Here is a 25,443-nt window from a genome sequence, read left to right on the forward strand (position 1 = left end):
GATTCTGTAGTAATTATTTCTGTAAAAAAATGATGAACCAGGAAACAATATTTTTTCTTTTTCTGAGATGAAAACTGATGCCAGTAGCAGAATTATAAATTGAAGTTAAACAACATTTAGTTTTATATCTTACGATTCTGAATACAGAAGATTAACTGTTTTACAGGACATGCAAGGGATAGGATAGTGTTATGCTTGCCGAATGCAGGGAATAGGTAAGATTCCCCTCTAATTTCTGCCATAAAAAACTTAATTTATCTAAGAACAGTAAAATGAAGCCTGATGAGTAAATGTGTGCACTTCAAAGTTTATCTGCTTACTTAAAATACAGAAGTTATCACACTTGTTAGAACAAAAGCATTAACCATGCCTCCACCTCCTGAAGAACAGTTTAGGTTTTAATGGTGATTAGAATTTAGTGCCTAAGTATCAATTATTGATAGTTCAGAGTCCCTCCTTCAGAGGAACAGATGATTATGGACTATTTTTTAATCTATATGTTGAAGCCATGCTGATAATAACTGGTTTTCTACATACTTTAGAAAGAAAATTGGGTTCTAGTGCCTTATGCTGGTTTGTATTCGGTTTCTACAAATCAGAAGCTTCTAAATACTCAAAAAAGCCTAGAAGAGCTCTTCCAAAATATAACAAGCTTCATAAAAGTTATCCCTACTCAAAGAGAAAAAGAAACATAAAAGAAACAAAATCTGACCAATACTGTTGAGAAACAAAGTTTTATAAAGAGGAGTTAAACATACTCAAACCAAAGACAAAAACTTCATGCCATCTATACCAGTAGTATGAAATGACTATGAAACGCTCTGCACAAACCTTATGGTTAGGCCTCCAAGGAATTCTTCATCAAACAAAACTTCGAAGAGTACATCTGTTTCTCTAGTGGCTAGAGAAAACAAAGTAAAATGTCATCCTACATATGTAACAGCTATTTGATCTGAATTATGTAAATATCTAATTAGTTATGCAATAAATAATGAAAAGACCCAAAATAACTCACTAGCAACAAAACCTCCCTTATTCCCTAAATGAATAATTTCATTAACAGCAATTCAGAAATGCTTCTCCAAGTCATACATGGCTGCCCTTTTAGATACACTCCCAACAGAAACATACCATGCATAACAACTTACAGACCTGCGCAGGTTAACGGAACTGCAATATATAGCAGTATGTCACAGTTGTCAGAAACTGCCAGAGAAGAGATGCAAGCCATCTTTACATTCAGGCAGTCTGCAACAGACAGCTTTAACATTACCTTCTTGCATAACGATAAACTAATACTCCTTTTAAATTATACTAGTGTATAATCGTTACGGAGAAAAGAATACCTCTCTAAAGAGCTGCATTCATGCCTACTCTATTCAAAATTCTGTTGGATGCAAACTGAATGAGAAAGCAACTACTTCAATGCCAGGTAAGGAAACAATTTCTGTTACTAGATCTCAAACTGCTACACCCAATGTGATTCAGTAAATCCTTCTGTTTACCTGAAATAGATTAATGGATAATCTTCCTGTCAAAGAAGGTATAAATCCATGCGATTTAACAAAAATGGAGTATCACAGAGTAAAAACTACATTTCAGATAAAATAATTTCAGACAAATTGTGTTTGATAAAACTTTATGTTCAATGTAAATATTAAGCCTAATACTTTTTTTATCTGTACTTCTCTTAACTTTGCCCCTATCTTTCCATAACTTCATTTTGTTCTTTTTGTGCAGCCTGTGTTCTCCCTCATTGACCTCTCTGCCCTCTTCATATTAAGAAGGAATAAAGGGTAACTGATTTCTTAGTCAAAGTACAGCTATGTAACACAAGAAATTAAAACAGGATACCTGTAGGTTTAATTGAAAACAGTAGACGTCATTAGTGACTTATTTAGTTACATGTGCTTTATAGGTGTGCAGTTTCTGTGCATTCACAACCATTATACAAAACACTTTTCTGCAGCCTGCTTTCACATCACTAGCCAGGCTGTTATATAGCTACGATGCTAAAATTATGAGGAAAATATTACCTCCTTTAATTCCTATAATGGTACCTCGAAGACCAACTGGAACAGAAAAGTTCTCTCTCACATTGACAACACGGTCAAACAGCCTATACTCTGCATCTCGATCTGGAACAACCCCATTCTGTTGTTCTAATGGCTGACAATAACCAAAACATAGTGTTAATGTTAACTAAAAAATAGGGAATACAGCAAAATGCATTTATAACAGTATCTGAAACACATTATAAAGCAAACTTTTGGGGGGATAAAAGGGGAGAGGGGCTGGGAATTGTTTAAGAACATAGAATCTTCCCTCCCCAGACACAAAGCACGCTTTCACTTTTTTTTTTTTCTTGCAACTCTCACTTACTGCTTCTGCCTGAGAAAGAGCAATGCTGTACATGATCCATGGCAGACCAAGAGGATCAATTCAGACAAAATAAATCCTCCTGCCTGTATCAGTAACATGGGTATCTGTGAAATACCACGCAAGATAAGCAGCGGGTCCTATGTCAAGAACTGGACAAAAAGCAAAACAAGGAAGAAGAGACATATTCTATTTTGCCTTCATTACACAGCCAATAAGAATTGTAGAAGCATGAAGGACAGAAGGCAGGAAAAAAATGAATGTCAGTATAATACATAACAGAGTTTGTAGTTAGTAGAAATTATCTCCTTTTAGAAAGACTACTGCGCTCTAACTGGTTTTCTAGAAGGCATTATAAAGCTTTTTCTTCCATTAATACTGTATAAAATTCCCCTCTCTGAAAGCTGGTAAGCTTAGGTAAAAGAAGTATGATCTGGATATTTTCACACCACTTACTCTGTACAGCAAATGGGGTTTCACAGTCACTCGCACCTTCTTGTTGCTCTTTCTCTGCTGAAGGAAAGGAACAAAGTCATTACAAACATGTAGAAACCAACACTAGATTTTAGGTACAACAAAACACCTGAAAAGATAATATAGAATTCTTCTGGTTTTTTTTAGATAAAGGTATACAGCTTTCATGAAGCCTTTAGGATGACGAAGTCCAGTTTTTAACATGTGACAGATTTCTTACCAAAGCTTTTGCATTGTTTGGCTAATTCCAGAACTCACAACAATTTTATTAACATGTCCCTGCAAGTAAAGTCAAAGAAATCAGCTTATTATTTCATGTGGCTTTGCCTTTAGCTTTTGCTTTAGTAATTTCCTTGGCTCTTTTTTTGATCTGTGGCTTTCAGAAATAAACTTTGTAATTTTCCTCAGACCAAACAGAAACTACAAGGGAAGAACATCTAGTTCTGCACTTAGAAACCGCACTTCAGTAGTTCAGAATATATACTGACACCTCACCTGTTCCTTTCTGAAATGGCCAAGAGACAGAGTTCAGAGAATTGCCTAATGCTGCTGAATTATCTGAAAAAGTGAGTCAATTAAAAAGATTAATAATGAGCTCTCCTGAATTTCTGGGACAATTCGTGTTAGAAATTCACATCTTGCATTACATTCTGTATTTTTTTTCTTTGGAATGACAAGTACTCTTCAATTATTTTATTCTAATTAAAGAACCTGAAAACTAATGGGCAGCTACTTTTTGCTTCACCCCTGCTCACAGTGATGTCAAGCTGCATACCTTGCATTTCTCTATTTCTTCTTCAATTTTCTCAACAATGGCTGCATCCAAAATTTGCAAGTCACAAGATGAGCGAGACAAAGCAGACACAGGATGTGCTTTTAACCAGGCAACAATTTCTTGAACTTTCTCAGCTCTAAATAAAAACCAACAAGAATAAAAGTTTAACTGCATAAACTAAGAATTTTACCACATTTCCTGATTTAATCAATCAAGTATTATGATACAGGCACAATGCTTGTATACATTCATAAAGTAACAGAATTTAAGAGTTCTGTATTTACAATAGGGGTTAAAAAAAATAACCGAATCATGCAATACTGTTTCAAAACTGTAACTTTGAAGTTTTGTCTCAGAAAAAAAGATATTTAAAAATTATTCAGTAAATTACGTTTGCATCCAACCAACTAACCATGTCAGGTTTTATTTAAAGGTTCTGTGACCAGCTGTTTCTCACAACACAGAAAGAACTTCAGGGCATGCCTCACTGGTAAAATGGAGCACAAACCTGAGATTCTTGTAATAAAAACTGTCCCACAATGGTATATCCACCTGGTAAGAGTCCTGTGGAGTGCAGCATCATTTGAGTGCAACTAGCTAATAACAAAAGCTTTTTTAATATTACTATGCTCTATCTGGAACCAAGGTTGCTCCTTGTCTCCCATGAAACTGACTGAATGTACACCAAAAATAAGCAAAATATTTAAAATTCTGCACATTATTTTTCAAATTCAAAGTGATCTTAAACAATTAAAATAATTGTTGCTTATTTTCCAAAAATGATTTTTTGGTGACTTTGTGACTATACATAACTAAGCTTACTGAAGGTTACTTTAAAAGCAAGAATTAATGAAGTAGCCATTGAAATTAGATTTCTCATTTCATGGACCTGAGATAGGAGTCTGACAGAGACTTGGACTCCACAACTTGTAACATAACAACATTGTGATAATTTCTTCAGAGTCATCACTGAATAACCATGCTGCTCAAGGACCAGCAAGGTTTGTTACATAGCAGACACTCCACGATCACCACCGATTCCACAGTGTTGCCAGTCTTTATGCTGGGGAGGTGACACACAACAAAGGAGAATGATGGCTTACCCATTCTCATCCTCTCCAGGCCAAATGTCATCTTCATAGAAGATATCTTCCTGGCTATTCTTGGCTATATAATTAAATAGTTCAGGGACCCTAAAAAATTAATTAAGTGGAAGACAAATTTAGTTTCATATCAGCATAGACCACAAAAAAGCCTCATCAAAACAAACCCTGACAAGCTTCAAAATTTCTGTAGCCCAGATGGATTATTTTTTACTTTAGTGTCATACTGTTCATTTAGCAACAGTAAGCTGCTGACATTATTACTCTATCCCAAAATATGCTTCTCCTTGAAAGGAGAGACTGTTGGAAGGAGAATATTGGCATAAAAGAAATTCCATCAAGCTATCTCCAAAAGCAAACTCATCAGTTCTTAGAAGATCTGTCTCCAGAGGGCCAACTCCAAAGTGGATACGAAGCTGGATAATTTGGATGAAGTTCATATCCAATATTTACCTTTCTAAATACTCAGCAAGCAGTTGTTCTACTGCAGAAGAATACATCCATTCATTTCCAACTTTCTTAGTATAGCCAGGAACTTCTTCGTTTTTCTTATTGAACTTCAGGTTTAGCCCCACATTTGCTTTGTGATCTCCATGAGGACTGGAAATCAGAAAAAGTTTATCCACAGACTTTAACCACAGAAAATTCACTGTGATGTTTACTTGTCAGCATTGTGTCAGCTCTAAATATCACAGGATGTAAGCTGTGCTACAGTAGCTGTCCACATGTATGTCCATACCTCATTGCAAAGGAGGATAGGGCTTCATATCACAAAACAGTTGTTATATACTTGATAAGAACAGCACTTAAACATAGCAGAAATAGAGTTTTATTGGAATTTAGAAGCTTTTCTACAGTCAAAGTTCACAAAAAGAACTTACTTTTTCTTTGATCCTCTTCCAATAAAGATACTCCCGGTAAATCTGGACACAAGATATCCACTTACTCCAAGACGGCTGGCCAAAATATATGCAGGATTGTATTTCACAGAGTATTTCTTTAAAATAAACAAACAAAATGTATTGGCAATTCCCAAAGGATAAGTATTTTTATACAAAGGGCAAAAAAATGATATGGAAGCATCCCTTAAAGACATTTACCATTGCAAAATATATTTGACACATGCTTTAAGCTTTTATTAGAAAACCAGAAGCACTTACATGCTGGTTCTGTATTAAAGGATCAAGCTGGGGTTCACAAGGAATATTGAAAACTACACGAATTCTACCTTCTGTGATCACATCACGTGAATCTTGAACCTTGGAGAGAAACACAACACATGAAAAACGTTATTTAAAACTAGCAGTCTTTGGACTTTAGACCGCCTAGTCTACCAACAATTTTGGTGCAGTAGGCACAGAGATGCATTGGGATTCACCATCTTGCCTTGACCTGCACACTGCTTCCTCACAACGGCAATCAAACAGCATTAGATCAAAGGAATCCATGACTGAATATAGTCCAAAACGGAAATTCTATGTGTTGCAAATTATCCCAAATAATTCATAACAATAATCCTGCATTCAAGCTATGCTACATTTTTCCTGTTATTCCAGCAACAGGGATAAGGGAAGCAGAAGAATCCCCTCCTCCTCTGACTAAACCATCAGGGAATCTTCAATTTTAAATTTTAGCTAGCAAATGACCACTACTGCCACACAACATCTTAGATTATTTTAGGCTTGCAAATAAAGAAAACTGGGGGGGGGGGGGCGGGGCGCGGGGGGGGCGGGAATTATTTGAACTAACTTCTCCCATGCAGCCGTAATACGGAGATCCCAGCATAAAGGCTGCACTTCCAGGAGGAAATAAGTCATCCAAAGTTCTGATGTTTGAAAAACGAGAGTCAAAGGCTTTGATATCCTATATGAAAAAGACAAGTTTGATAACGTTAAGTATCATTCAGTTCCAGTAGAGTAATTTAAAAGTTCATATAAATAGACACTTATTCTAAACACTGAGTCTGAAATAATTCAAAGGCAAAAAAGTTAATGCTAGATTACAAATGCTGTTGCACAAGCAACTATACTACCTCACAGAGCATTCACTACTGTACCTTAGGCAAAACATCATCAGTAAAAACATGACAAAAACCATTTTTTCAGTAAGATCTCCGAACTGTGCAACAGGGTTCCAAATTTTGTGACAAAATACTTACCTAAGCATGTAATGTTTTTTATACAATAAATTGCATGAATTTAAGATGTTTATTTTTGTTCATTCTGTTGTTTTAAAGGAGCATACACCCTTTCTTCTGTGCACCCCTCCACACCAACAGAGTAAGGAGCTATGTGCAAGAAGATACTGAACTTGTCTATTTACCTTGACAACTGTTTGGTAAACAAAAGGAAGAACTTGTTTTGACCACTGCTTCTCCAAATAAACTTCTCCATTTTGGCGTAGCTGATATCTATTACCAGTGAGTAACTGAGCATACACTACTATTGATGTTTCATGGATAATTATTCCTTTTCTTCTCTGGTAGCTGAATACAAAGCAGAACATTAAGTTTGATTACAATAAACTAAACTGAACCGAGAGGCTGGAATGAATTTCTTGACATGAATCAAAATAAATAAACAATACTCTTAACAAACGGATTCTAACAGCATGCTTCCTGTTTTATAAAAAATACCCAGAATATATGGATTGACCAATTGCTTATCCATTGTTGCACAGTCATCATTATATAGTGAAGTGAGTTGATTTAAACACATTTTACCTTTACAGTGGGAAGGGTTAGGAATAATGAAGGCAGTTAACTCAAACGACAAATAATAAAATGGCAGGCTACTCTAACTCAGTTGTGTTCCACTGGGCACCCACATTCTAGAAGAGCAAAAGATGTATTCGAATTTAAGAAAGCTAAGCTATCGCAGTTGTAACTCGATACTGTATGACTCCATTCTATATACTTCCCGCAACTGAATATTTAAGACCAGAACAGAAAATCAAGTGGGAAAGTAAATAACAAAACTCATTCATTTGAGAATTCTTTTGTAACAGCATCTAACTTTAAATACCTAGGGACTAACTTCATATATTCCGAAATTTCAACATAAGTTCTTTTATGTTGTTTTTTTGAATTCCAGCGTTCATTAACATTTATCAAGTATTCAGCAGCTATTCTCTACTATTTAGGCTTGTAATAACGCAACAAAACATAGCTAAGTTATAACATGCAAAGTTAACACCTTAATTTTCAAAATTACTCACTGCTCTGAAATGCCTTGAACTTCTTTTAACCACATGCTTTGCTCCTTATCTCCAACATATGCCACTTTAGTTGGAGGCACTGCATTTCCCATGTAAAGCCTCTGTGTGCCATGTGGTTCTTCCAAATAAAACCTTGAGAATATTACGACAGGTATGAATTTAACCAAATAAGATTAATCTAGACATAACCAATTGTGAACAAAACTTGAAATAGTCAGAAATTACTTGCTAAGGACAAGGAAAACTTGCAGCATCATTTTATGTACCCCTTCCACAACAGGCCACGCGGCTTATTTTTTATTAAAAATACCAGTGGATGTGCTGATAGGAAGAGTGTTTAGAAATGTTCTCTTTTACATTATTCGGTGTGGATTTCTGTGCATGCATTTTTCCCTCAAAGCTGAGAAAGAGCTCTCCCAGACTTCTACATCTATAGCAAAATATTGAAGGAGTAGACGTCTACAGAGATAACCAAACCTCAGAAGAACGTTAAGAAAGGGTTCTTCCACCAAGCAGCCTTTGATATATGTGGACTAATCTGCTGTTAGCAAGTATTACACTAAAACCAAAACTTCTGTACAGCCTAAGGAATTTAATATTAATGAAACACTACAGACAACAAACAACTGTCTATGAAACATCTCTTACTTAGTTTCTCCATCTGACACAGCAACAACTCTGGCTTCTTCAAGGTGTGGCCAGTTAACAAAAACACGCTTTCCAAGTATCAAACTGGCAACATTTTCTACTATCTGAAAAAAAACCAGAAGTTACTAATTCTTTAACATATTAGAGATATTTTTAAAGTATTTTCAAACTGGTTTTGCAATGAAAAATACTCCAGTTGAAGAACAGGTTTTCTTGCAGAATAAAAAGCTCATTTTAGCTTATTAGATTGTATTTTGATACCTATTACAATCTCTGATTGGCAATGGAGAAACAAGAAAATCCTGTCTTGTTGTTTTCCTCCTTTCTCATTTCCTGGTTTTATTTATTTAAGTCTGAAACTTTTTTCTTTTTCTGGATTTGTGTTTTGCTACCTGATATTTTTGATTATGAAAGAGTGGCCTTTTAAAGGATTTAGAAAAAAAATGATTCTTAATGTCTCTACATAACTCCTTCCTCTAATTCCTCTAACAAACAGTCTCATTTAAGTGGAAGGTGTTAAGTTTGCTTTGTTAATGAAAAGGGACTGATTAAAAAAGTGTCTTTATACTCAGCTACACAAGAGACAAGGGGCTCTGGTCTGGAGACTCTGCTTCCTCCCATTTATACTTTTTCCAACTATTAATTAGTCCGGAGTGAGTCTCACCGACTCGTTACCCAAGAACATCTGATGGCTACTACAGAGAAATGCCAGAAACTCTGCTAAGGAGACAATATTTAATATTCTGAAATCAGTACAAATTTAAATCTTCCAGCAGATTTCCAAAATTCTAGACTTTTCCCCACAGAAATTTAGCATTTTAATCCTAACAAACTTTTATTTTTTACTACTGACCCCAACAAAAGCTTTCAGTGTGAACAAATATCATAGATGTGTTCCGTTAAGGGATTTGGATGTTTTCAAAATATATACTGGGAATACTTCCACTTAATGGTCTCAAATTTGAGCTGAAAGGTAAGAAGTCTAGATTTCTTACTCCAGCAACAAATTCTATAGCCTTGAGCATACAGCTGTATTTCACCTTCCTTTCTTTTCATCAAATTTTAACAACTTACACATTAACCTCATTTTGAAATCAAGCATTACTAGTTAAAAGTTTTAAAATATCTAAAAATATTATTTGAAATTAACTATTCAATATATTTAACGATTCTTTTTTAAGATATACTTGGGTGTCAAAAATTTTGAAAAACTTTTTCAGTACTACTCTAGAAATGTTTGTCTCCTACAATACACTATAAAGAAGATACAAATAATGAACATTTAAAATCTGACTATATAATGAATTCAGTCTTTTTATGACAAGGTTTTTTTCTCTGTTTTTTCTGCTGTTTTGCTGGTGTTTTTTTGTTAGGAGCTGAATGTTTACCTGCTCGTTTGAGTTCTCATCAGCTATGATTTCCAACATCATGTTCTCTCCATGGCTGCTTTGCTGAAACACCTGTACACCACTTTTTCTAAGGTAGAACTGGGCAAAAAACAAAACAGCACGTAAAACTCACTTGAACTCTTACATAGTTATCTGTTAAATACAATTGAAAATGTCAGAAGAAAGATATCTTTTACCTTATGTTTAATGTGCTTTAAAGTAGGAAATCCACAAAAATATAATGCACTCTTGTTGATTTTAGTTATCTTATTGTGGGTTATTTCTACATGCCAAGCATCCAAAGGTATTGTTTTATGTCTAAAAAACAAGTTGCACAACAGTTGCTCATACAGGTTGACCTTCAGCTCTAGAAACATTACTCATTCAAACACGCATTAATTGACAAAGCCTCTGAATTTCCTGTAAGGTGGCAATTTATTTAAGCTGCTTGGAATCTATACAAAGGACTATGAAAACCCCATGCTATTGCTGCAAAGAGACTACTAATTAAGAAAAAGACAAAACTTCAAACCATGGTATGTCCCAATCTCCCTATTTTAATTCACTGTTATTGCCAAATTCTAAACTAGCAATGGTTCCATAAAGAATCATTCATTCCACCACTATTCATTCTTCAGTGAGGCCAATCCTGCAACAGGCATTGCTCCTCTGTGTTGCTTTGGCTACTATTAAGGTTATGTTTCCATTTAATCTTGAAACCTCAGTCTGTGTTAAAAGCTGGCTACTTTCAGTGAGAGGAGAGAGAAAAACACATTTGTGTGCAACTCTCTGCACTGGATCCAAATGCCTGCATTTTTTTTTACAAAAGGTCTGGAATTAGTGTGCTGATAGATCATCACTATTATCAGATAGCTGTACCAGTCTTTCATCCTCCATGTCACACAAAGTTTAGTAATTCTATACAGCGTTCATGCCACTTAACATTAGTTCCATCTGTCCTGAAAAGTAACATTTGAAGAAAAGGGACAAATACTTCTACTGTGCCATCCACAGCAGGTAAAATCTACTTCAACTTATTGGCATATACAGGCTTTCATTAAAATGCTAATAGAAGTATTCCGACTACTTTTAGTCTACTCTAAAACAGTTATGCCTGTGGTACCTTGTATGACATCTTTCTATTGCGGGGAATTTCTCTGGCCATGGTGACATGTACTGGAACTCTGCATCTTTGTCATACCAGTACATCAAGCAAGCACTGTGAGTATTTCTTCGTTTCTCCTCTTCTTTTAGGCACTTATTACAGGATTCCATGGCCTGCAGCAGTCGTTTCTAAATTTTAGAGAAATTAGTGTATGTGAAACCGGCAACAAAAATTAGCATGGAGATGTCTATACTGGGAAAGTGGATACCTGCATTTTTCTGGTTAATGTTTTAACTTTTCTAATTGCAGCCTCACCCTTCCTCATGTTGCAGCTCTCTGACAAAAATAGGACAATTACAATGGAATTGTTCTGGAGAATAAAGATTCTATTTTTGCAAATATGTTCCCAAAGGCTAGTCATATTTTGCCTTTTACATTTAATATATAAAGAAATACAAAAAATATTTTAGATGTTATCATAAAATTCTGCAAAATAACTATTGAAAAGGCTTCAAAACTTTATGGGTCATTCAAGTAGCAACTCTTGTCTTTTGTAGAAGACTAAGTCCTGTCAACTCTCACTGCAAGCTATGGAAACAATTGATAGGCACACACCACCACCTGTATGTATCATAACATCTAATCTGCACTCTTGTTTTCATCCACTCTTTGATGTGCTCAAACTTAATCTGATAAAAGATATTGCAACAACATATATAATACTGTTATCCCATATGCAAAAGGAAAATGTTACTATTTTATTCCTCTTGGTTAATGTTTTACTGTTTGATTTGTACTTAGTTTTCTATCCATTACTGGTGTTCATACAGAGATTTTCTGTAAAAAGACAGGTTTTTTTTCCAAGTATTTCTTTTAGCTTACTCACAGACTTCTGTATTTTTATGCATATAAAAGAATAGAATTTTTTTCTCAAAGAATCTGAGCAGTATTTGAATAGCTGATTAAAAACATGAACAAACAACAAAAAGTCCACATCCCTTATTTAAGACTTCTGTCACGTGCAGCTAAGTTTGCTTGTGGTAACTTCATCTAGCCTCTTACTCTCTAGACAGCAAATGTCTACATTTTTTGTGGTCTTATCAAGTTTAATTTAAACTTCCATTTAATTGCATGCCTAACTGCTGATTAAGAAGTTTAGCAGATTTGTTATATAGTTTTTATAGACAGCACATGTTGAAAGAATTTACCTCATCAATAAACGGGATTAATACTACAGCTTCCCATTCTTGCTGTTTTCCATTCAGGTCAGTTTTAAAATCCGGTGGATAATATTCTATAATAGGAGAGTCTTGACTAATCATCAAATGCTAGAAAAATACAATAGATGAATTAAACAGTATCAGAGAAAATTTAGCACTAATTTTAGGAAGAGATAGAGGAAGGCTGGTATTAAAACCAATTCAAGCCTGAAGAGGAATTCAACATTTATCATTTAACTACCCTAGTCTGCAGTTGCTTAGCAATGCAGAATTTTTTATTTATTATTAACTTTACAATGTACTAAGACTAATAAGAAGTATTTAACCATGCACCTAAAATGTAGAGGCAGACTATAATTAAGTGGACATGCAAAAGTATCAAAGAAGGAGTTACTAGCTGTCTGCTTTATTTCGAAGTAAGCTATAGATAAATGCAATTTAATTCTAAATCCTACCTGGTAGCATTTAGGCAGCAGATCTTTGCTAGCTGCTGGAAGTACAGCAAGAAGCTGTTCAAATGGCATGAAAGGTTTTCCCAGTTCAAATTTGATTTTGAGTTCGCTGATGTTGCGAATATCTGACAGATAAGGTGCATAATGATAAGGATAATACCTGCAGGAAAAAAACTTCTTAAGTTACCCGATTATAGCACAGCAGTGTTCACATGTCAGAAACAAAGACAACTACAGTAAATGTTCCCAGCATACAAGATGAAATATCACTCAATCTTTAAGCAATTTCTCATTTGACAATTTTTCTTACCAGCTCCATGATTGAACTCCATGGTAATAATAATGCAAAATCCATTGTATTGCCTGGACGTAACATTCAGCTTGATCAGCCAAGAAGTCACTTAAAAGAAAACGGAAATATACTTACTAGTTTTTCTCATTTCCACGGGTATATAAAAACTACTTAGCCCCTTGTACATAGGGATGAAGACAGAGCATTTTGGGAAGCTAGTAAGACCATGGTTTTCTAGATTCATTTAATACTAATGGCTATTTTCTTTCTGTTCAGCAAATACTTGTTACAGAAAACTTGACTTGTAGCTCTTCTTGCATTAGTCAAAAGCATCACCACTGCAGGACACTGCCACGTGTTCTCTGCTACAGTGGATGAATATTCTGCCTTGTATTCGAAATCGGCAATGACTTGTCTTTGGTGTTTAAAAAGAAAATTAACAAAAGAAAAAAAGAAAGAAAAAAGCATACACTTACTCAGAAACTACTTCTACACCCATTTTAGTCATGTAGTATGTTCTTTTGTATTGCCTAAACTCAGTTTCAAACAGATCATCATCTTCTGGTTCATCTTCCAACACAGCTGAAGAGGAGTCATGAAAAAAGATAAATAAAAGGATTAACATTCACTTCTCTACTGCAATAAGGTTTGAGGACATTCAGTTTTGACATAATGCCTTAACTTTATTCCTCAATTCACAGTTATAGGTGCTCATACCTTCACTGTGCTGAAAGTAACATGAAACACTCAAACAGAATCTTTACCCTAAGAGAATCTGGAACCTTTTTTCTCCTTTAAAGATAGGCAATGCATTTTGTAGCCCAATTACAAGAGCAGAGAAGAGAATATAAACCATGAGAAAATAATTTAAGAAAGCATTACATTTCAAAATTTAGTCTTTTTTCAGCAACATCATCTTATATCGTAGAGTAATATTGATATATTTTTTTCCATTCAATTTCAAAACATGAGCAGAAGACATTTCCTACAAGTGGAATTATTTGAAAAACATAATCAACACAACCTGAAACCCCAAAGCCATATAAAAATCTGTTCATTTGTCCCCACCTATACAACAAAATACGTAGGCATACAATTATCAAAAACCTAATGTTATTGAAGATTTGCTAAGGCATTCCTTTAATTCATCATGGAAATACTAGTCCGGTAAGGAGCACTGCAAAAGCTTTAGCCCCGTTCCCTCTAACCATACGCCAGTGATGTGCAGTTCCATTTCCTGATAGCTGACTACGTAACTCTTTAATTTAGATGACTCTCATCTCTGACACAAAATTCTTACAGATCCTCCAAATCTATACACAAATTAAAAAGTTTTTTGTTATATGTATATAGAAAAGTTATTTGCACTTACTTTTGGGAGTCACTTCACCTTCGTTTTTTTCTAAAACAGCCAAACATATAGAATTTTCCTGACCCTATTAAGTGAATATTTGAGATAAAGTAAAAATTAAGGTTAATATGCACATACCTCATTCACAACCATATAATCTACAACTCAAAATGCTATAATCAAGATGTACAAATATTATTATTTTTTAGTATAAACCCCACTATACTTCCTTCTCTTAAAATCATTTTCCGTAGGCAATTACATCAGACAAAAAGACAGATCAAACAAAGGAGCAGTCTCAAATAAAACCTTAGCTACCTTTAAAAAAACCCTGAATATTTGTTTTCCAAAACACAACTATTTCCAGAACTGTGCAGTACACACATAAGCATTTTTACCTACATCATGCATTGTGCTACAGCACCAGTACACTGTCAGATTATTCATCAGTAATTTCTTAAGAGTTCAAATTATTTTTGTGGGGAAGTAAAGATACGAGAAATTGCAGTTTCGAGTCAAACAAGCCAAACACGCACTTCATTCTCACACTACACTGTCTTCTGCGTACAGCACTGAGTAGCTTTCAATAAGGAGAATCACTAAGTCAGCTCTCTTCCCCTGTAAGTGAGATACACAAGCTCCTGACTGTTGCTGCCATTCACAGGATCACTCACGATGGCTACCTAACACTACACAGCTGCTCCAAACTTGTGTGGCAAATAAGAGAACAACCACAAATAGAGCATATCTTATTAAAGGAAGAGCTAGTATCTTGCTCTTACAAACCACAAACTGTACTAAGGAACAGAGTAACGATCTACAGTGACAGGTTAAACGTGAAGGAATTTCTTGCTGCTATTCTATGCTCTGCGGAAGGCATATATTGAAGTGGAGGTGGTGGTAGGGAACATGACAGTGGGGCAGCATCAGGATACAGAGAAAGGTGCTCTTCCTTATTAATTAGTTATATGTAGAGAACTGCAAGTTTAATAACAAATCTAAGATAGCTCACACCAATGAAATTACTGTTTATCTGTTCATTGTCAAATAGTCGGCCAATACCAAGACATACATGAATGATCTACCAGAGTACCTGAAATACAGAAAGTTTCCAGCAGGCTATGTGCTGGAAGTAAAGCATAGCCAGCTTGACTCTAACTCTCCCAGAACTAAGTTTTGCTGCTGTTGACCAACAGATAAGTTGACATTGAGTTACGGATTTACAAGATTCCAAAAATCATGAAAACCTGACTTTGACTTAGCCATTTCACCACTCAACCACCAATGCAATACAATACAGGCAGTTACATTTTACTATCTTCCCTGATCTCAGAAAATCTCACCACAGAGGTTTATGTCATTTAATTTGTCTAAGGTGAGATTATTGATTTGCAAAAAGTAACATTTTCATTTCCAAAATTGTGCATGTAGAATACTAACCTTTTGTTTCTTTTGTTTATTTTTTCTGGCTTCCTCTGCTGCAATACCAGCTGCCTCGTTGAGGTATTTATTGCCTACTTTACTTTCAAACCATTTTAGGTCTACAAAGACTTCACTGAAGTGTTCACGATCAAACTGTGCAGAAAGATTAAAGTTTAGAAATATCTGAGGGATGCCAAATTTACAGTGCTAAATTAACAATGTCTTTTTGTATGTGCGTTAGATTACATCTAGAGTTATTCATACATAAACATTTTGTCCTAGAGCTACAAATAAACTCATAAATTAAAGTTAAAAAAATCTTTTTTCTTAGCAATGCATAACATATACCCACGCCATAATTTGTTTTCTTTCAGTTTCCACACTTCACTATCAACTCTAGAAATAACAGATGTATATAGAATATAGTCTGGTATCACACACACATTACTTTCATAGTTCTACCCAAGTAACAGAAGACAAGGCTGAAGCAGGGACAGCAGATTAACTTCCTCATTCCAAGTTCAGCAGAAGACAGACCTTTCAATTTCTATATGGCCTATACCTTTTCTCATGTCTAGGATGGATTACTGCAGTGGCACTTGACAGAACTGCCTCCTGCATGCCAGTTAGTTCACAAAGGATGCTGATGCCTGCCTCTGAGAGATGCTAATGCTTCGTTCCACTTAACTAGTGATCTTCATGAAAAACCTGCAAAAAATATTGCTCTCCAAGATCTTCAGACATAGCTTACCCCACAAGAAACTGACCAGCAGGGGAAGTGAAGAATATTGCTGCCTGCAGCACACTTTCCCCAGTACTGCTGCTCATTATTCAATGAGCATCGAGGACCATGATTCTACTGAGCAGTCCTCATTGACTTAAGTACTAAAAGATGCTGGCTAAAGCACAGGTCAAACATTTCAATCTTTTATGTTATGATAAGATCAGACAACAACTGATCTAAATTCATCAGTTAAGTAATAAAACAGCTGATTGAACCACTTGTAAAACACAGTTATTTAACAGCCCATTAAAACTAAAGCATGGTTTATTTTAGGGCACTATATTGAGGTTATATTCAACAAACTATATCATTCTATACAGTACAATTTTGAAGGTACTTACATCTGACAATCTTGCGAGATATTTCTCAAAGCGTTTTAAATTCAGATGCCCATTTTCATTAATGTAACCTATTGGGAAAATAAAGTATGTTTTCCAAATTAACAATTTAACCATTTTAAAATTTCAATCTAAATGCCCCACAGGTAATAGAATGTAATCTTGCTAGCTGTCTGAAGAAAGTGTAATAAATGCTAAACATTCTAACATGGCTAAAAGGGTCAATAAATATTAACGCAGGAATGTTAACGTTTCTAATTTCCACAACTGAACTTAGTGTTCTTACCTCCCAGTTCCGGCAAGATAGCCATGTATGTTCTATAAAGTAGCGGCAGTGCATCATGATTAATGTGTAAATGAGGTAGATGAGGAATAAAATCATTTCCTACAAGGAAACCCATTAAGATCCAATCATCTATTATCCTTTCAATATCATATTCAAAGGAAATCTTATCCTGGAGGTGGGAAGAGAAAAACACAGGAGTATAATTTTTATTATCATGTTTGTATAAACAGACTTCACACATTTTTTAAATCACAGATCCATTAGAACTTACTTTTACTGGTGAAAATTCATAATCAATGTATTCTCTCATCAATGACAAGTGCAGTAAATGAAACGTTGTTTCCTCTGGTGCACATGCTCTATAAATTATTCAAAACAATAAGTTAATTATTTATAAAAACACTTTTAACATGAATATTTAATAATTTGAAGGTTACCTAAAACCAAATAATCTTACTAGGATTGTATCTTTGCAGAAGAAATAGCAAAATAGCATACAAACATGTCTTTGAATCTATTTTAGGATTCATCTGGTTCAAGTCTATAAAGTTTTGCAGTAGTCTTCTGATGTTTCTGTGTCATATGGAAAACAGCTAACTTAGAGAAAGCAGGGCATCTTTGTGGAGTTCCATGTTGCATTAACTATTTCCTAAGTAATTATCCCATTGTCCAAAAAAAGGGACCACTTAACCTAATGCTGCACCAAATCCAACAAATTTTAAGGTATTTTAGAACTAGTCTGGGTACACAGAGAGTACACAGATTCATGTCTAAATGGGCTGGGTTACATTTGCAGTCATTTAAAATGCTTCATGTAAAAAAAAAGAATATGCTCAAATTGAAAATATGCTCCATATGTATTATCTAGTGGCTTCAGCACAGCACACAAAAAAAAGACAAACCTACTGTTTGCTTATGGCATAGATTAGTCAACATATATTACGCATTCTTTTCCTTTCTTCACTAAAATTACTTAATACCTAAGCCAACATTCGGCCAAAATCAGTTAATACCTACACCGAAAGATTAATGAGCTAAAGACTGATATATTTTAAATTCTTCATAAAGGACTATTTCACCTTGTGCATACCATAGCTAGCTGGGACCACCTCCAATGACAAACCAGCATAAACACCTGTGTATTCACAAATACACAGTAGATTCTGGCAAAAATCCTCTGAGGTAGATGTGTGTGATACACAAGCTTATATGAAGACTACTAAGACGAACTCTGAGCTACATTGGGCTGCACAGAACTTCAGACCCAATTCTGTCACTTTCTAAATGTAATTTTCGTATTGGTATTAAAAAACTTTGGCAAATCCAGATTATGCTCTAAGACTCTAGAGACATTTTGCCCCTTATTCTTCATTGCACTGGACTTGAAAATCCTGGTAAAACAAATCATCTCTCTCAGTCAAGAAATTGCTGACAGTTATTAACTTGGACGCATTTTTAGAATCTTCAAATTTGCAACTGTAAGTACTCATAAAGTGACAATATTGACAGAAGGCAATTCCTGTAGCTTCCAGAAGTAAATTCCTGTAATAAGCAGCATTATCCAGAAATCATAACAGGAACCAAATACAGAACAATGCTGGGGGGGGGGAGTAAATAATGACACCTTGCCTTTTGATTTCATACTATATTTAATTAGCTCCTCAAAAAGTCATCACACTTTTATTTTATATTATTTTACTTTTTAAAAGGGAAAGCTGACATTTTTCTTTTCCTTAGTCTCTTATAAACGTTGCAATGTCACATACCAACACTATTAATAGAATGAGCATTAATGAAGTTGACTGTGGAAGACCGTGAAAATAACACTTATTTCTGATGTTTATCACATTGCCCTTGGCAACAAAAAGTTGTTTATTAGCAAAAAATGATGCACTTATCTAAACATTTATATGACTTATCACTGTATTATCAAAAACCCTTTTTGTATCAGAAAAGTCTATTTCTATCTCTTCCACCTTCTCCCTTTATCCACCAAATACATGCTTAAGGTCCTTCACAGAAGGAACCTAGCCACAGTAACAGTTATAAAATTAATTTGTCTATTACTTCAGAATAGCTCCACGTACCTACACAGTTCTGAACAAATTATCTTGTCCTAACTGATTACAGCCCACAAGTTAGCTCCTTCAAATGGGCAAATACAGAATAGGAGCATCCAGTCAGTCACTTTAAGAGAGTTTATTTTAGTAATTATCTTAGTAAATTTACTTATATCCACAAAACATCAGAGAAATAAATACATTTTTAAAAGTCAGTATCTGCATAAAACAACTATGGAGACAATGACAGTATAGCCTGGGCTGCTCCATTCATAAAACGAAGAAAGAACACCACACCAGTGCTCTACGGATTGTTTTTTTTTATAAGCTGTCCTGACAGCATACATTTTCTTCTATAAACTAATTCATATGCACAATTTAACAAGTTGATTTCTCGAATTTAATGGATTTTCTAACACTCAAAGAAACTAAGACTATTAATTCAGTATGCAATCAATAAAAAACCCTGTTTCAGTCACCCAGTATCTTTTGGATTTTATTTCATCATATATAAAATAAGAGTAAAGTTAAATCAGTTCACCTTTGAGATTTTTTACCACCAAATCTGACTTCTTCTCTTAAGAGCGCAAAGTGTGCCTCATGACTTGTTAATCCCAGCATAATCTATTACAAAGAGATATTAGAAAGGTCTTACTTCATTATCTTTTTTTTAAACCGTTACTAAAGATTCGAGCAGTATCAAGAAATTTTGCTTTTCTGTTTCATTACAAATTCAAAAGCTTGCAGTAATGCAAAACTATGTGCTTGCTTAATAACATTTTAGAACCCTATGTGCTTAGGAAGACATCAAAAGACATACACACTTTATAAACTTCTGTTGTTTGTATTATTTTAATTGCACATACCAAGTCAGCATCTAAGCCATAGAGACAGTGTCTTGTGTTTGGATCGTGATGGGGCTTTGCTTTCTCTGATCTGATAAACTCCATAATTTTATGCTCACCTTCCCCTGGAGTCTGCAGACAAACGAAAAAATCCCAAATTAATCAGTAAGTACTTTTCTATAAAATATAAATGTATTTAAAATAAATTATTAATAAATACAATGACCTCATGGCCTGATAAGTAGACTGTTACTCCTTGCCAGGATTTGTCTGTGGAAATCTTCATATTTACAAAATATTTAAGATGCTCATGCAATCTAGCCATGAATTCAGTTCCTGGAAATAGAAATCCATGTTAAACACAAAGCTTTTCTCTAGTTATTCAAAATTCCATGTACATACCAAAGTATTAATGAAAAAACTCAATAAAAAAATTCTACAAGAAATGAAGGGGACAGCTGTTGGTTTTTTTCCTAAGAGGTTTCATTTTTTCCATAGCAATCTAAAAATTATTTAGAATGAAGCAATATTACAACCCTGCTACAAGTTATTAAGACTTCTGTTCTCAACTTGTGTGAGCCTTTATCAATTCTGTCCTTTTTTTAAAAAAAAAAAAGCCTTAAAATAGGAAAATAGTACCAAAATACAGATGCAAAACCATAAATCTAAATACTTAAATTTAATGCTTAACAAATTGTCTTACCTGGTGTAATACAGTTGGAGTCAAATCTGGCTTCTGTAGGGAGAGTTTCTCCCTTTTCTAATGCCTTTCTTATTTTGTCCTCTGCCTCTTTTGCTGATCTAAAAGAAAACAGAGTTAGAGAGGGAGCAGACAAAGAATCATCATATTCAAATGTTAATATCCTAAGTAAAGCTTTACTGAAAAAAATACAAATAAATTGATTTTTTACAAAGTGTTTCAGAAGAAAAAAAAAGGGGTTGAGGGGAAGAGAAATTTAACTCCTGAATAGAGTTTGAAACTTGTTTGTGATACAACTCGAACGCTTAAAAATAGCTTCCCCCTGCCCCTCAGTAATGATGATAATGTCATAACCCAGATACAGTTAATATTTAGATTACCAAGATGATCATTCAATGTCTGATCACAATGAAAGCAAATTAATGTTGAAACATCAGGAATACTCAGGATCTAAACATCTGAAAATGCACCTCAGAATAATGGTAATGTAGTTAAACAAAGCCGCAAGTTTGGAATACCACAGAGACAGGAGAGGTGAACAAACAATTAGCACTAGTAAGAAAGAAAGAAACATCGTCCTAGCCTTTCTTGGCCAAGGATTTTATAAACACTTTGAACCAGAGAAAGAGAAGCCACCAAGGTCTTAGATTTTTGTCCTCCTCTCAATTCCATTCCAGTTTTCCCTTTCTTAATCTCTTCCTCCTCTCAACCTTTTTTCCTTAAAAAAAACCCCACAAAACCAACCAAAACAGAATAAACCAAAACCCACCAAAAAACCTCAGTAGCTTCAAAACATCTTCTCTTGTCCCTTTCCCCCAGTTTGTTTCTGTCACATTTCACTCACCATCCCTGTACTGCCTGACTACTGGCGTTCTTTCCTCACAGCAGTCTTCAAAGAAGCTTCCACATCTCCCAAAACATTAATGTAATTCTTAACACTATGAAATCTACTTGCAGCTCTGTATTTGAGCTAGCTTGCTAACTGGTATCAAATGGAAACCAGAGTTTCATTAGAAACTTAAATTCTTCTGCGACTGTCAAAGAAAATTCTACAATAGTTACCAAAAAAGGTGTATCTATAATTGGCATTCACAAATACCAAAGACTCTCACAGGTTATGAAACCATCAGAGACATCTGTAAGAGCTCCACTTGCAGATCTATTTCACAGCAAATTTCACAGGAAAAAAGCTCCCCCCATCCCCAAGTCCTGCATACACAGAGAAAAATTTAAGTAGCAAGCAAACTTTCCTTTTTGGAATCCTGATTTTAAGTATTAAACTTTTACAGGTACTTACCCTCATTTAACTAAAAATTAAAGCTACTGTCAAAGGCACGACCACTCATAATATATTTTACTTTCACGGCATACATTTAAGGAAACGTGGTTTTTTAAGGAGTTTACTATCCTAAAGACAGAGCAAGTACAAATATTCTCACCGAAAACGTCTCCCACGCTGCTGATTCATTTTTGCTCTTGGAGCCACTCCATCAACTGCCATGAAGAAAACCTTCCTTGGTTTAATAATGCGAAACAGTACTTCCAAATAGTGAAAAATATCAGCAAAAATCTTATCTTCTGAGATTCTGAAGTGTACATCATCATCATTTGGATGTGAACACTGATGTATAATGCCATTCATGTCCAGATATAAGTTGTCAAATTCTGGAATCTACAAAAGCCACAGTTAGTACCCACTCAGTGATGGCAGCTGAAGCAACGCAATCCTTGCCCAAGGTGTGACTGGGCATAACGAACTCTGGAAACAAGCTGAGGTGGGAAGACCTCCTTGGAACTTACTGCACGCCAATGGGCTAAGAATATCTTGACTGGTTACAGGTTTGTCTGCACTTGCAATCCATTATGATGATTTTCCTAGTGAAGAAAGTCAGCTGAACAGATTCCTATCCTATTTCTGACTGTTTCCAGTACCTCAGGACTTCCGTCCCCTGGGCTCAGCCAATCTTCTACATTTGTATAAGGGAAAAGCAAATAAAAATCATGTTTTTCAGGATTTTTTTAATATCTCCACACATTTCACTGATTCAGTCCTGCATAGCCGTACTATAGACAACAAGATCTACAAAACTGAGTACAGTATGCAGTTTCCAACAGCCCTTCAAGAGCAAAGCCAGCTGAAGAAGCTTTAGGGCTCTCCCCCTGTTAACCAGCTCCTACCATGACCACTGCATGCTGCTTGTTTCTCTGTGCTAAGAGCCACCTGTGAGTTGAGAGTGGCAATTATCACCAAAAGCAGTAGAGTTACCAGTAATATCATTTTATTTCCCATGCTTTCTAAACGTAGTTGTTTTGTTTAGCTATCTGTTCTTCTAACAGCCTTATCTGTAGCATTCCAACTTCCTTTAAAAGAAAAAAACCTCCCCCCAATGTACACAAGCAACATATAGAGCACACTGTTAAAGGTATGAAGCAAAGGGGCCATTATCTAGCTTTTTGTTACCAAAACCCACCAAACATACACAAAAGCCACATATCTATTCTTTAATCTGCCAACATGACCATTCATAAAAATCCTACCAGCATTATAGCTGGAAAAAGGCTCTGCTAACTTTTTATCATTTCCTGTACTATTGCTACTGACATATCTTTACATAATTTTGAAAGGCATGTTATTTGAATTGTATTTATCATCCCAGATGCAAGAAAAACATAACACTGTTTCAGAAAGAGGAATGATGAAGAGAAGAAACAAGAGGCAGAATTGGGAAGCATCTCCAGTCACCTGCAATAACTAGTCTTCTACTATGCATAATGATCTTCAGTACAGCTAAATTCAGTAACCAAACTGCTCTCAACATACTCAAACACATCATCCACACAGGCACCACTTTTAGTTAAGAAGAGAACAAGGCATTGCACAGGCAGCATTCCAAAGACGCGAAAACTTAAGCTTTTATATGGAAGTAGCTTATATATGGAAAACATATGGCCTTTCAAGAAACACAGCTATAACACAAATTCAAAATAATGATGTGTTTTACATAGAAATTGCCTTTTGTTCTGGGCAGTTTTTTCTGTAATAGCAAACAAGAATCCTAATCCAAATGCTAGTACATGTCAGTCTGTATATTCAAGAGGTCTGGCAGAGGAAAGGAAGAATGAGAATACATGCAACTGCTGAGGCTTAACATAACAGATAACAATCTAGACATTTCCCTCTTCTATACAGAGTATCCTTGTAAACTAACAACATCACCTAGTTTTCTGACAGACTAACTACAGAGTAACATTAGCATACTTAAGGTTATGTTTTTTGGTTTTCTGAAGCATTCCATCTGCCTCCTCCCGCACACATCACGGGTACTACCCCCTGCTGCTATCCCCCCCCCCCCCCCCCGCCGGGTTAGAGCAGACACATGCTGACTCCTCTGTTGCTGCGGTGCAGTTCTTCAGACGTCTAAAGCTACCACCAATTTCAGCGAGCTGCCCAGGCTTTTAACAAAAGAGCTGAAAAGCCAGCATACGCTGCTGCCACCTTGCTACACAGACCACATCAGACAACGTACCGAAATTCAACAAACCATAAGCAAAAACCTAAGTTTTCAAAACTGCTCTGAAACCAGAAAGGTAGGTCAAACATCCACGTTTGGAATCACTGGAGCAGGGCACCTCAGATACATTGATACAACTATTTAATCTTTTCAAATGTTATCTGTTTAGGATAAACGTGTTAACACTCAAACAGGTCTTCAATCATCACCCAACTTGCCTAAGAACTTCCTTTCCCAGACTATAAAGCCACATCCATAACGACAGTTGTTAATGAAAAGTTAAGAGCTTGTACTTACCAGGTACCAAACGCAATTTCCCTGAAAACAAGACTGTTTTGCCTGACTGCTAAAGCAGTATTTGTGCCTTTCCTTTTCCAGGCTTTAACACACTCCTCGGTTTACTACTAATACAAACCGTCCGACGCAAGCGACAACAAGGAAACGCAGCAGGGCTGTAAAACCTGTCCCTCGCCATTACCGTGCCACGGGCCCCAGCAGCTGTACCTTTCCCGAGCCCGGTGAGGGGGAAGCCCCCACCGCTGCTGCCCGGGGCGAGGGGGGTGGGGGTGGGGGTGGGGGGTGGCGAGGGGGGGGGGTGGCGAGGGGCCGCCGAGGGCGCAGGGCCAGTGGCAGGCGGGCAACCAAAACCGAAAGGAGGAAGCCCAGTGGCGGGCCACCACCACGGCAGGGAAACGCTCGGGCTGGGCGCTTTCCCTCGTGGTTCGGCTCGGGGGCTTCTGAAAACGCTGCCTGCACGTAAGGAGGAGCGGGCATACCTGCGCCGCTGAGCCCAGCCGCGGCCGCCCGGCACCGCCGCGCACTAACGGCAGCCTCGGCTCGGCCGCTCAGGCTCGCAGGGGCTCCGCAGCCTCGGCCACTTCCCAGCGGCTGCACACCGCCATCCCGCGACTTTCGGTCGCTCCGAACGGCGGGGCTCGCCGAGGGGCAGCCGGAGGCACCGCCGCCCGCCCCGCGTCGACACGTCCCTCAGCGAGCCAGCCCCGGCCCCGAGTCAGCCCCCCGGGCCCGCTCCCCCGCCCCGCCGAGGGGCCAGCCCGGACCCTCCCTGCTCCGTCCCGGCGCGGAGCGGGGC

The 25,443-nt window shown here is 36.4% G+C and overlaps 1 protein-coding gene across 4 annotated transcripts in view; it reads right to left on the reverse strand.

The window, feature by feature from the left end:
* XRN1 (5'-3' exoribonuclease 1) overlaps positions 1-25,443 on the reverse strand; it is a 35,593-nt gene that overhangs the window by 9,964 nt on the left and 186 nt on the right. For 2 of the 4 annotated variants that reach the window (XM_037406088.1, XM_037406087.1), the window contains exons 2-30: positions 22,278-22,510; positions 20,842-20,939; positions 20,365-20,474; positions 20,160-20,270; positions 19,835-19,917; positions 17,505-17,592; positions 17,234-17,402; positions 16,951-17,018; positions 15,844-15,978; positions 14,425-14,488; positions 13,529-13,634; positions 13,071-13,160; positions 12,764-12,920; positions 12,297-12,416; positions 11,107-11,276; positions 10,181-10,301; positions 9,984-10,082; positions 8,596-8,699; positions 7,948-8,079; positions 7,054-7,216; positions 6,481-6,594; positions 5,892-5,990; positions 5,613-5,728; positions 5,185-5,331; positions 4,732-4,821; positions 3,629-3,764; positions 2,836-2,892; positions 2,037-2,169; positions 832-901 (exon numbers count right to left, since the gene is read on the reverse strand). In XM_037406088.1, coding sequence (XP_037261985.1) covers positions 832-901; positions 2,037-2,169; positions 2,836-2,892; positions 3,629-3,764; positions 4,732-4,821; positions 5,185-5,331; positions 5,613-5,728; positions 5,892-5,990; positions 6,481-6,594; positions 7,054-7,216; positions 7,948-8,079; positions 8,596-8,699; positions 9,984-10,082; positions 10,181-10,301; positions 11,107-11,276; positions 12,297-12,416; positions 12,764-12,920; positions 13,071-13,160; positions 13,529-13,634; positions 14,425-14,488; positions 15,844-15,978; positions 16,951-17,018; positions 17,234-17,402; positions 17,505-17,592; positions 19,835-19,917; positions 20,160-20,270; positions 20,365-20,474; positions 20,842-20,939; positions 22,278-22,510 — 3,383 coding nt within the window. Of the gene's footprint in view, positions 1-831; positions 902-2,036; positions 2,170-2,835; positions 2,893-3,628; positions 3,765-4,731; positions 4,822-5,184; positions 5,332-5,612; positions 5,729-5,891; positions 5,991-6,480; positions 6,595-7,053; positions 7,217-7,947; positions 8,080-8,595; positions 8,700-9,983; positions 10,083-10,180; positions 10,302-11,106; positions 11,277-12,296; positions 12,417-12,763; positions 12,921-13,070; positions 13,161-13,528; positions 13,635-14,424; positions 14,489-15,843; positions 15,979-16,950; positions 17,019-17,233; positions 17,403-17,504; positions 17,593-19,834; positions 19,918-20,159; positions 20,271-20,364; positions 20,475-20,841; positions 20,940-22,277; positions 22,511-25,443 lie in introns of those variants that run through there. The other 2 variants (XM_037406089.1, XM_037406090.1) reach the window with 2 other exon arrangements.

Source organism: Falco rusticolus, chromosome 13 (assembly GCF_015220075.1).
Source record: "Falco rusticolus isolate bFalRus1 chromosome 13, bFalRus1.pri, whole genome shotgun sequence".
Taxonomy (NCBI): Eukaryota; Metazoa; Chordata; class Aves; order Falconiformes; family Falconidae; genus Falco; species Falco rusticolus.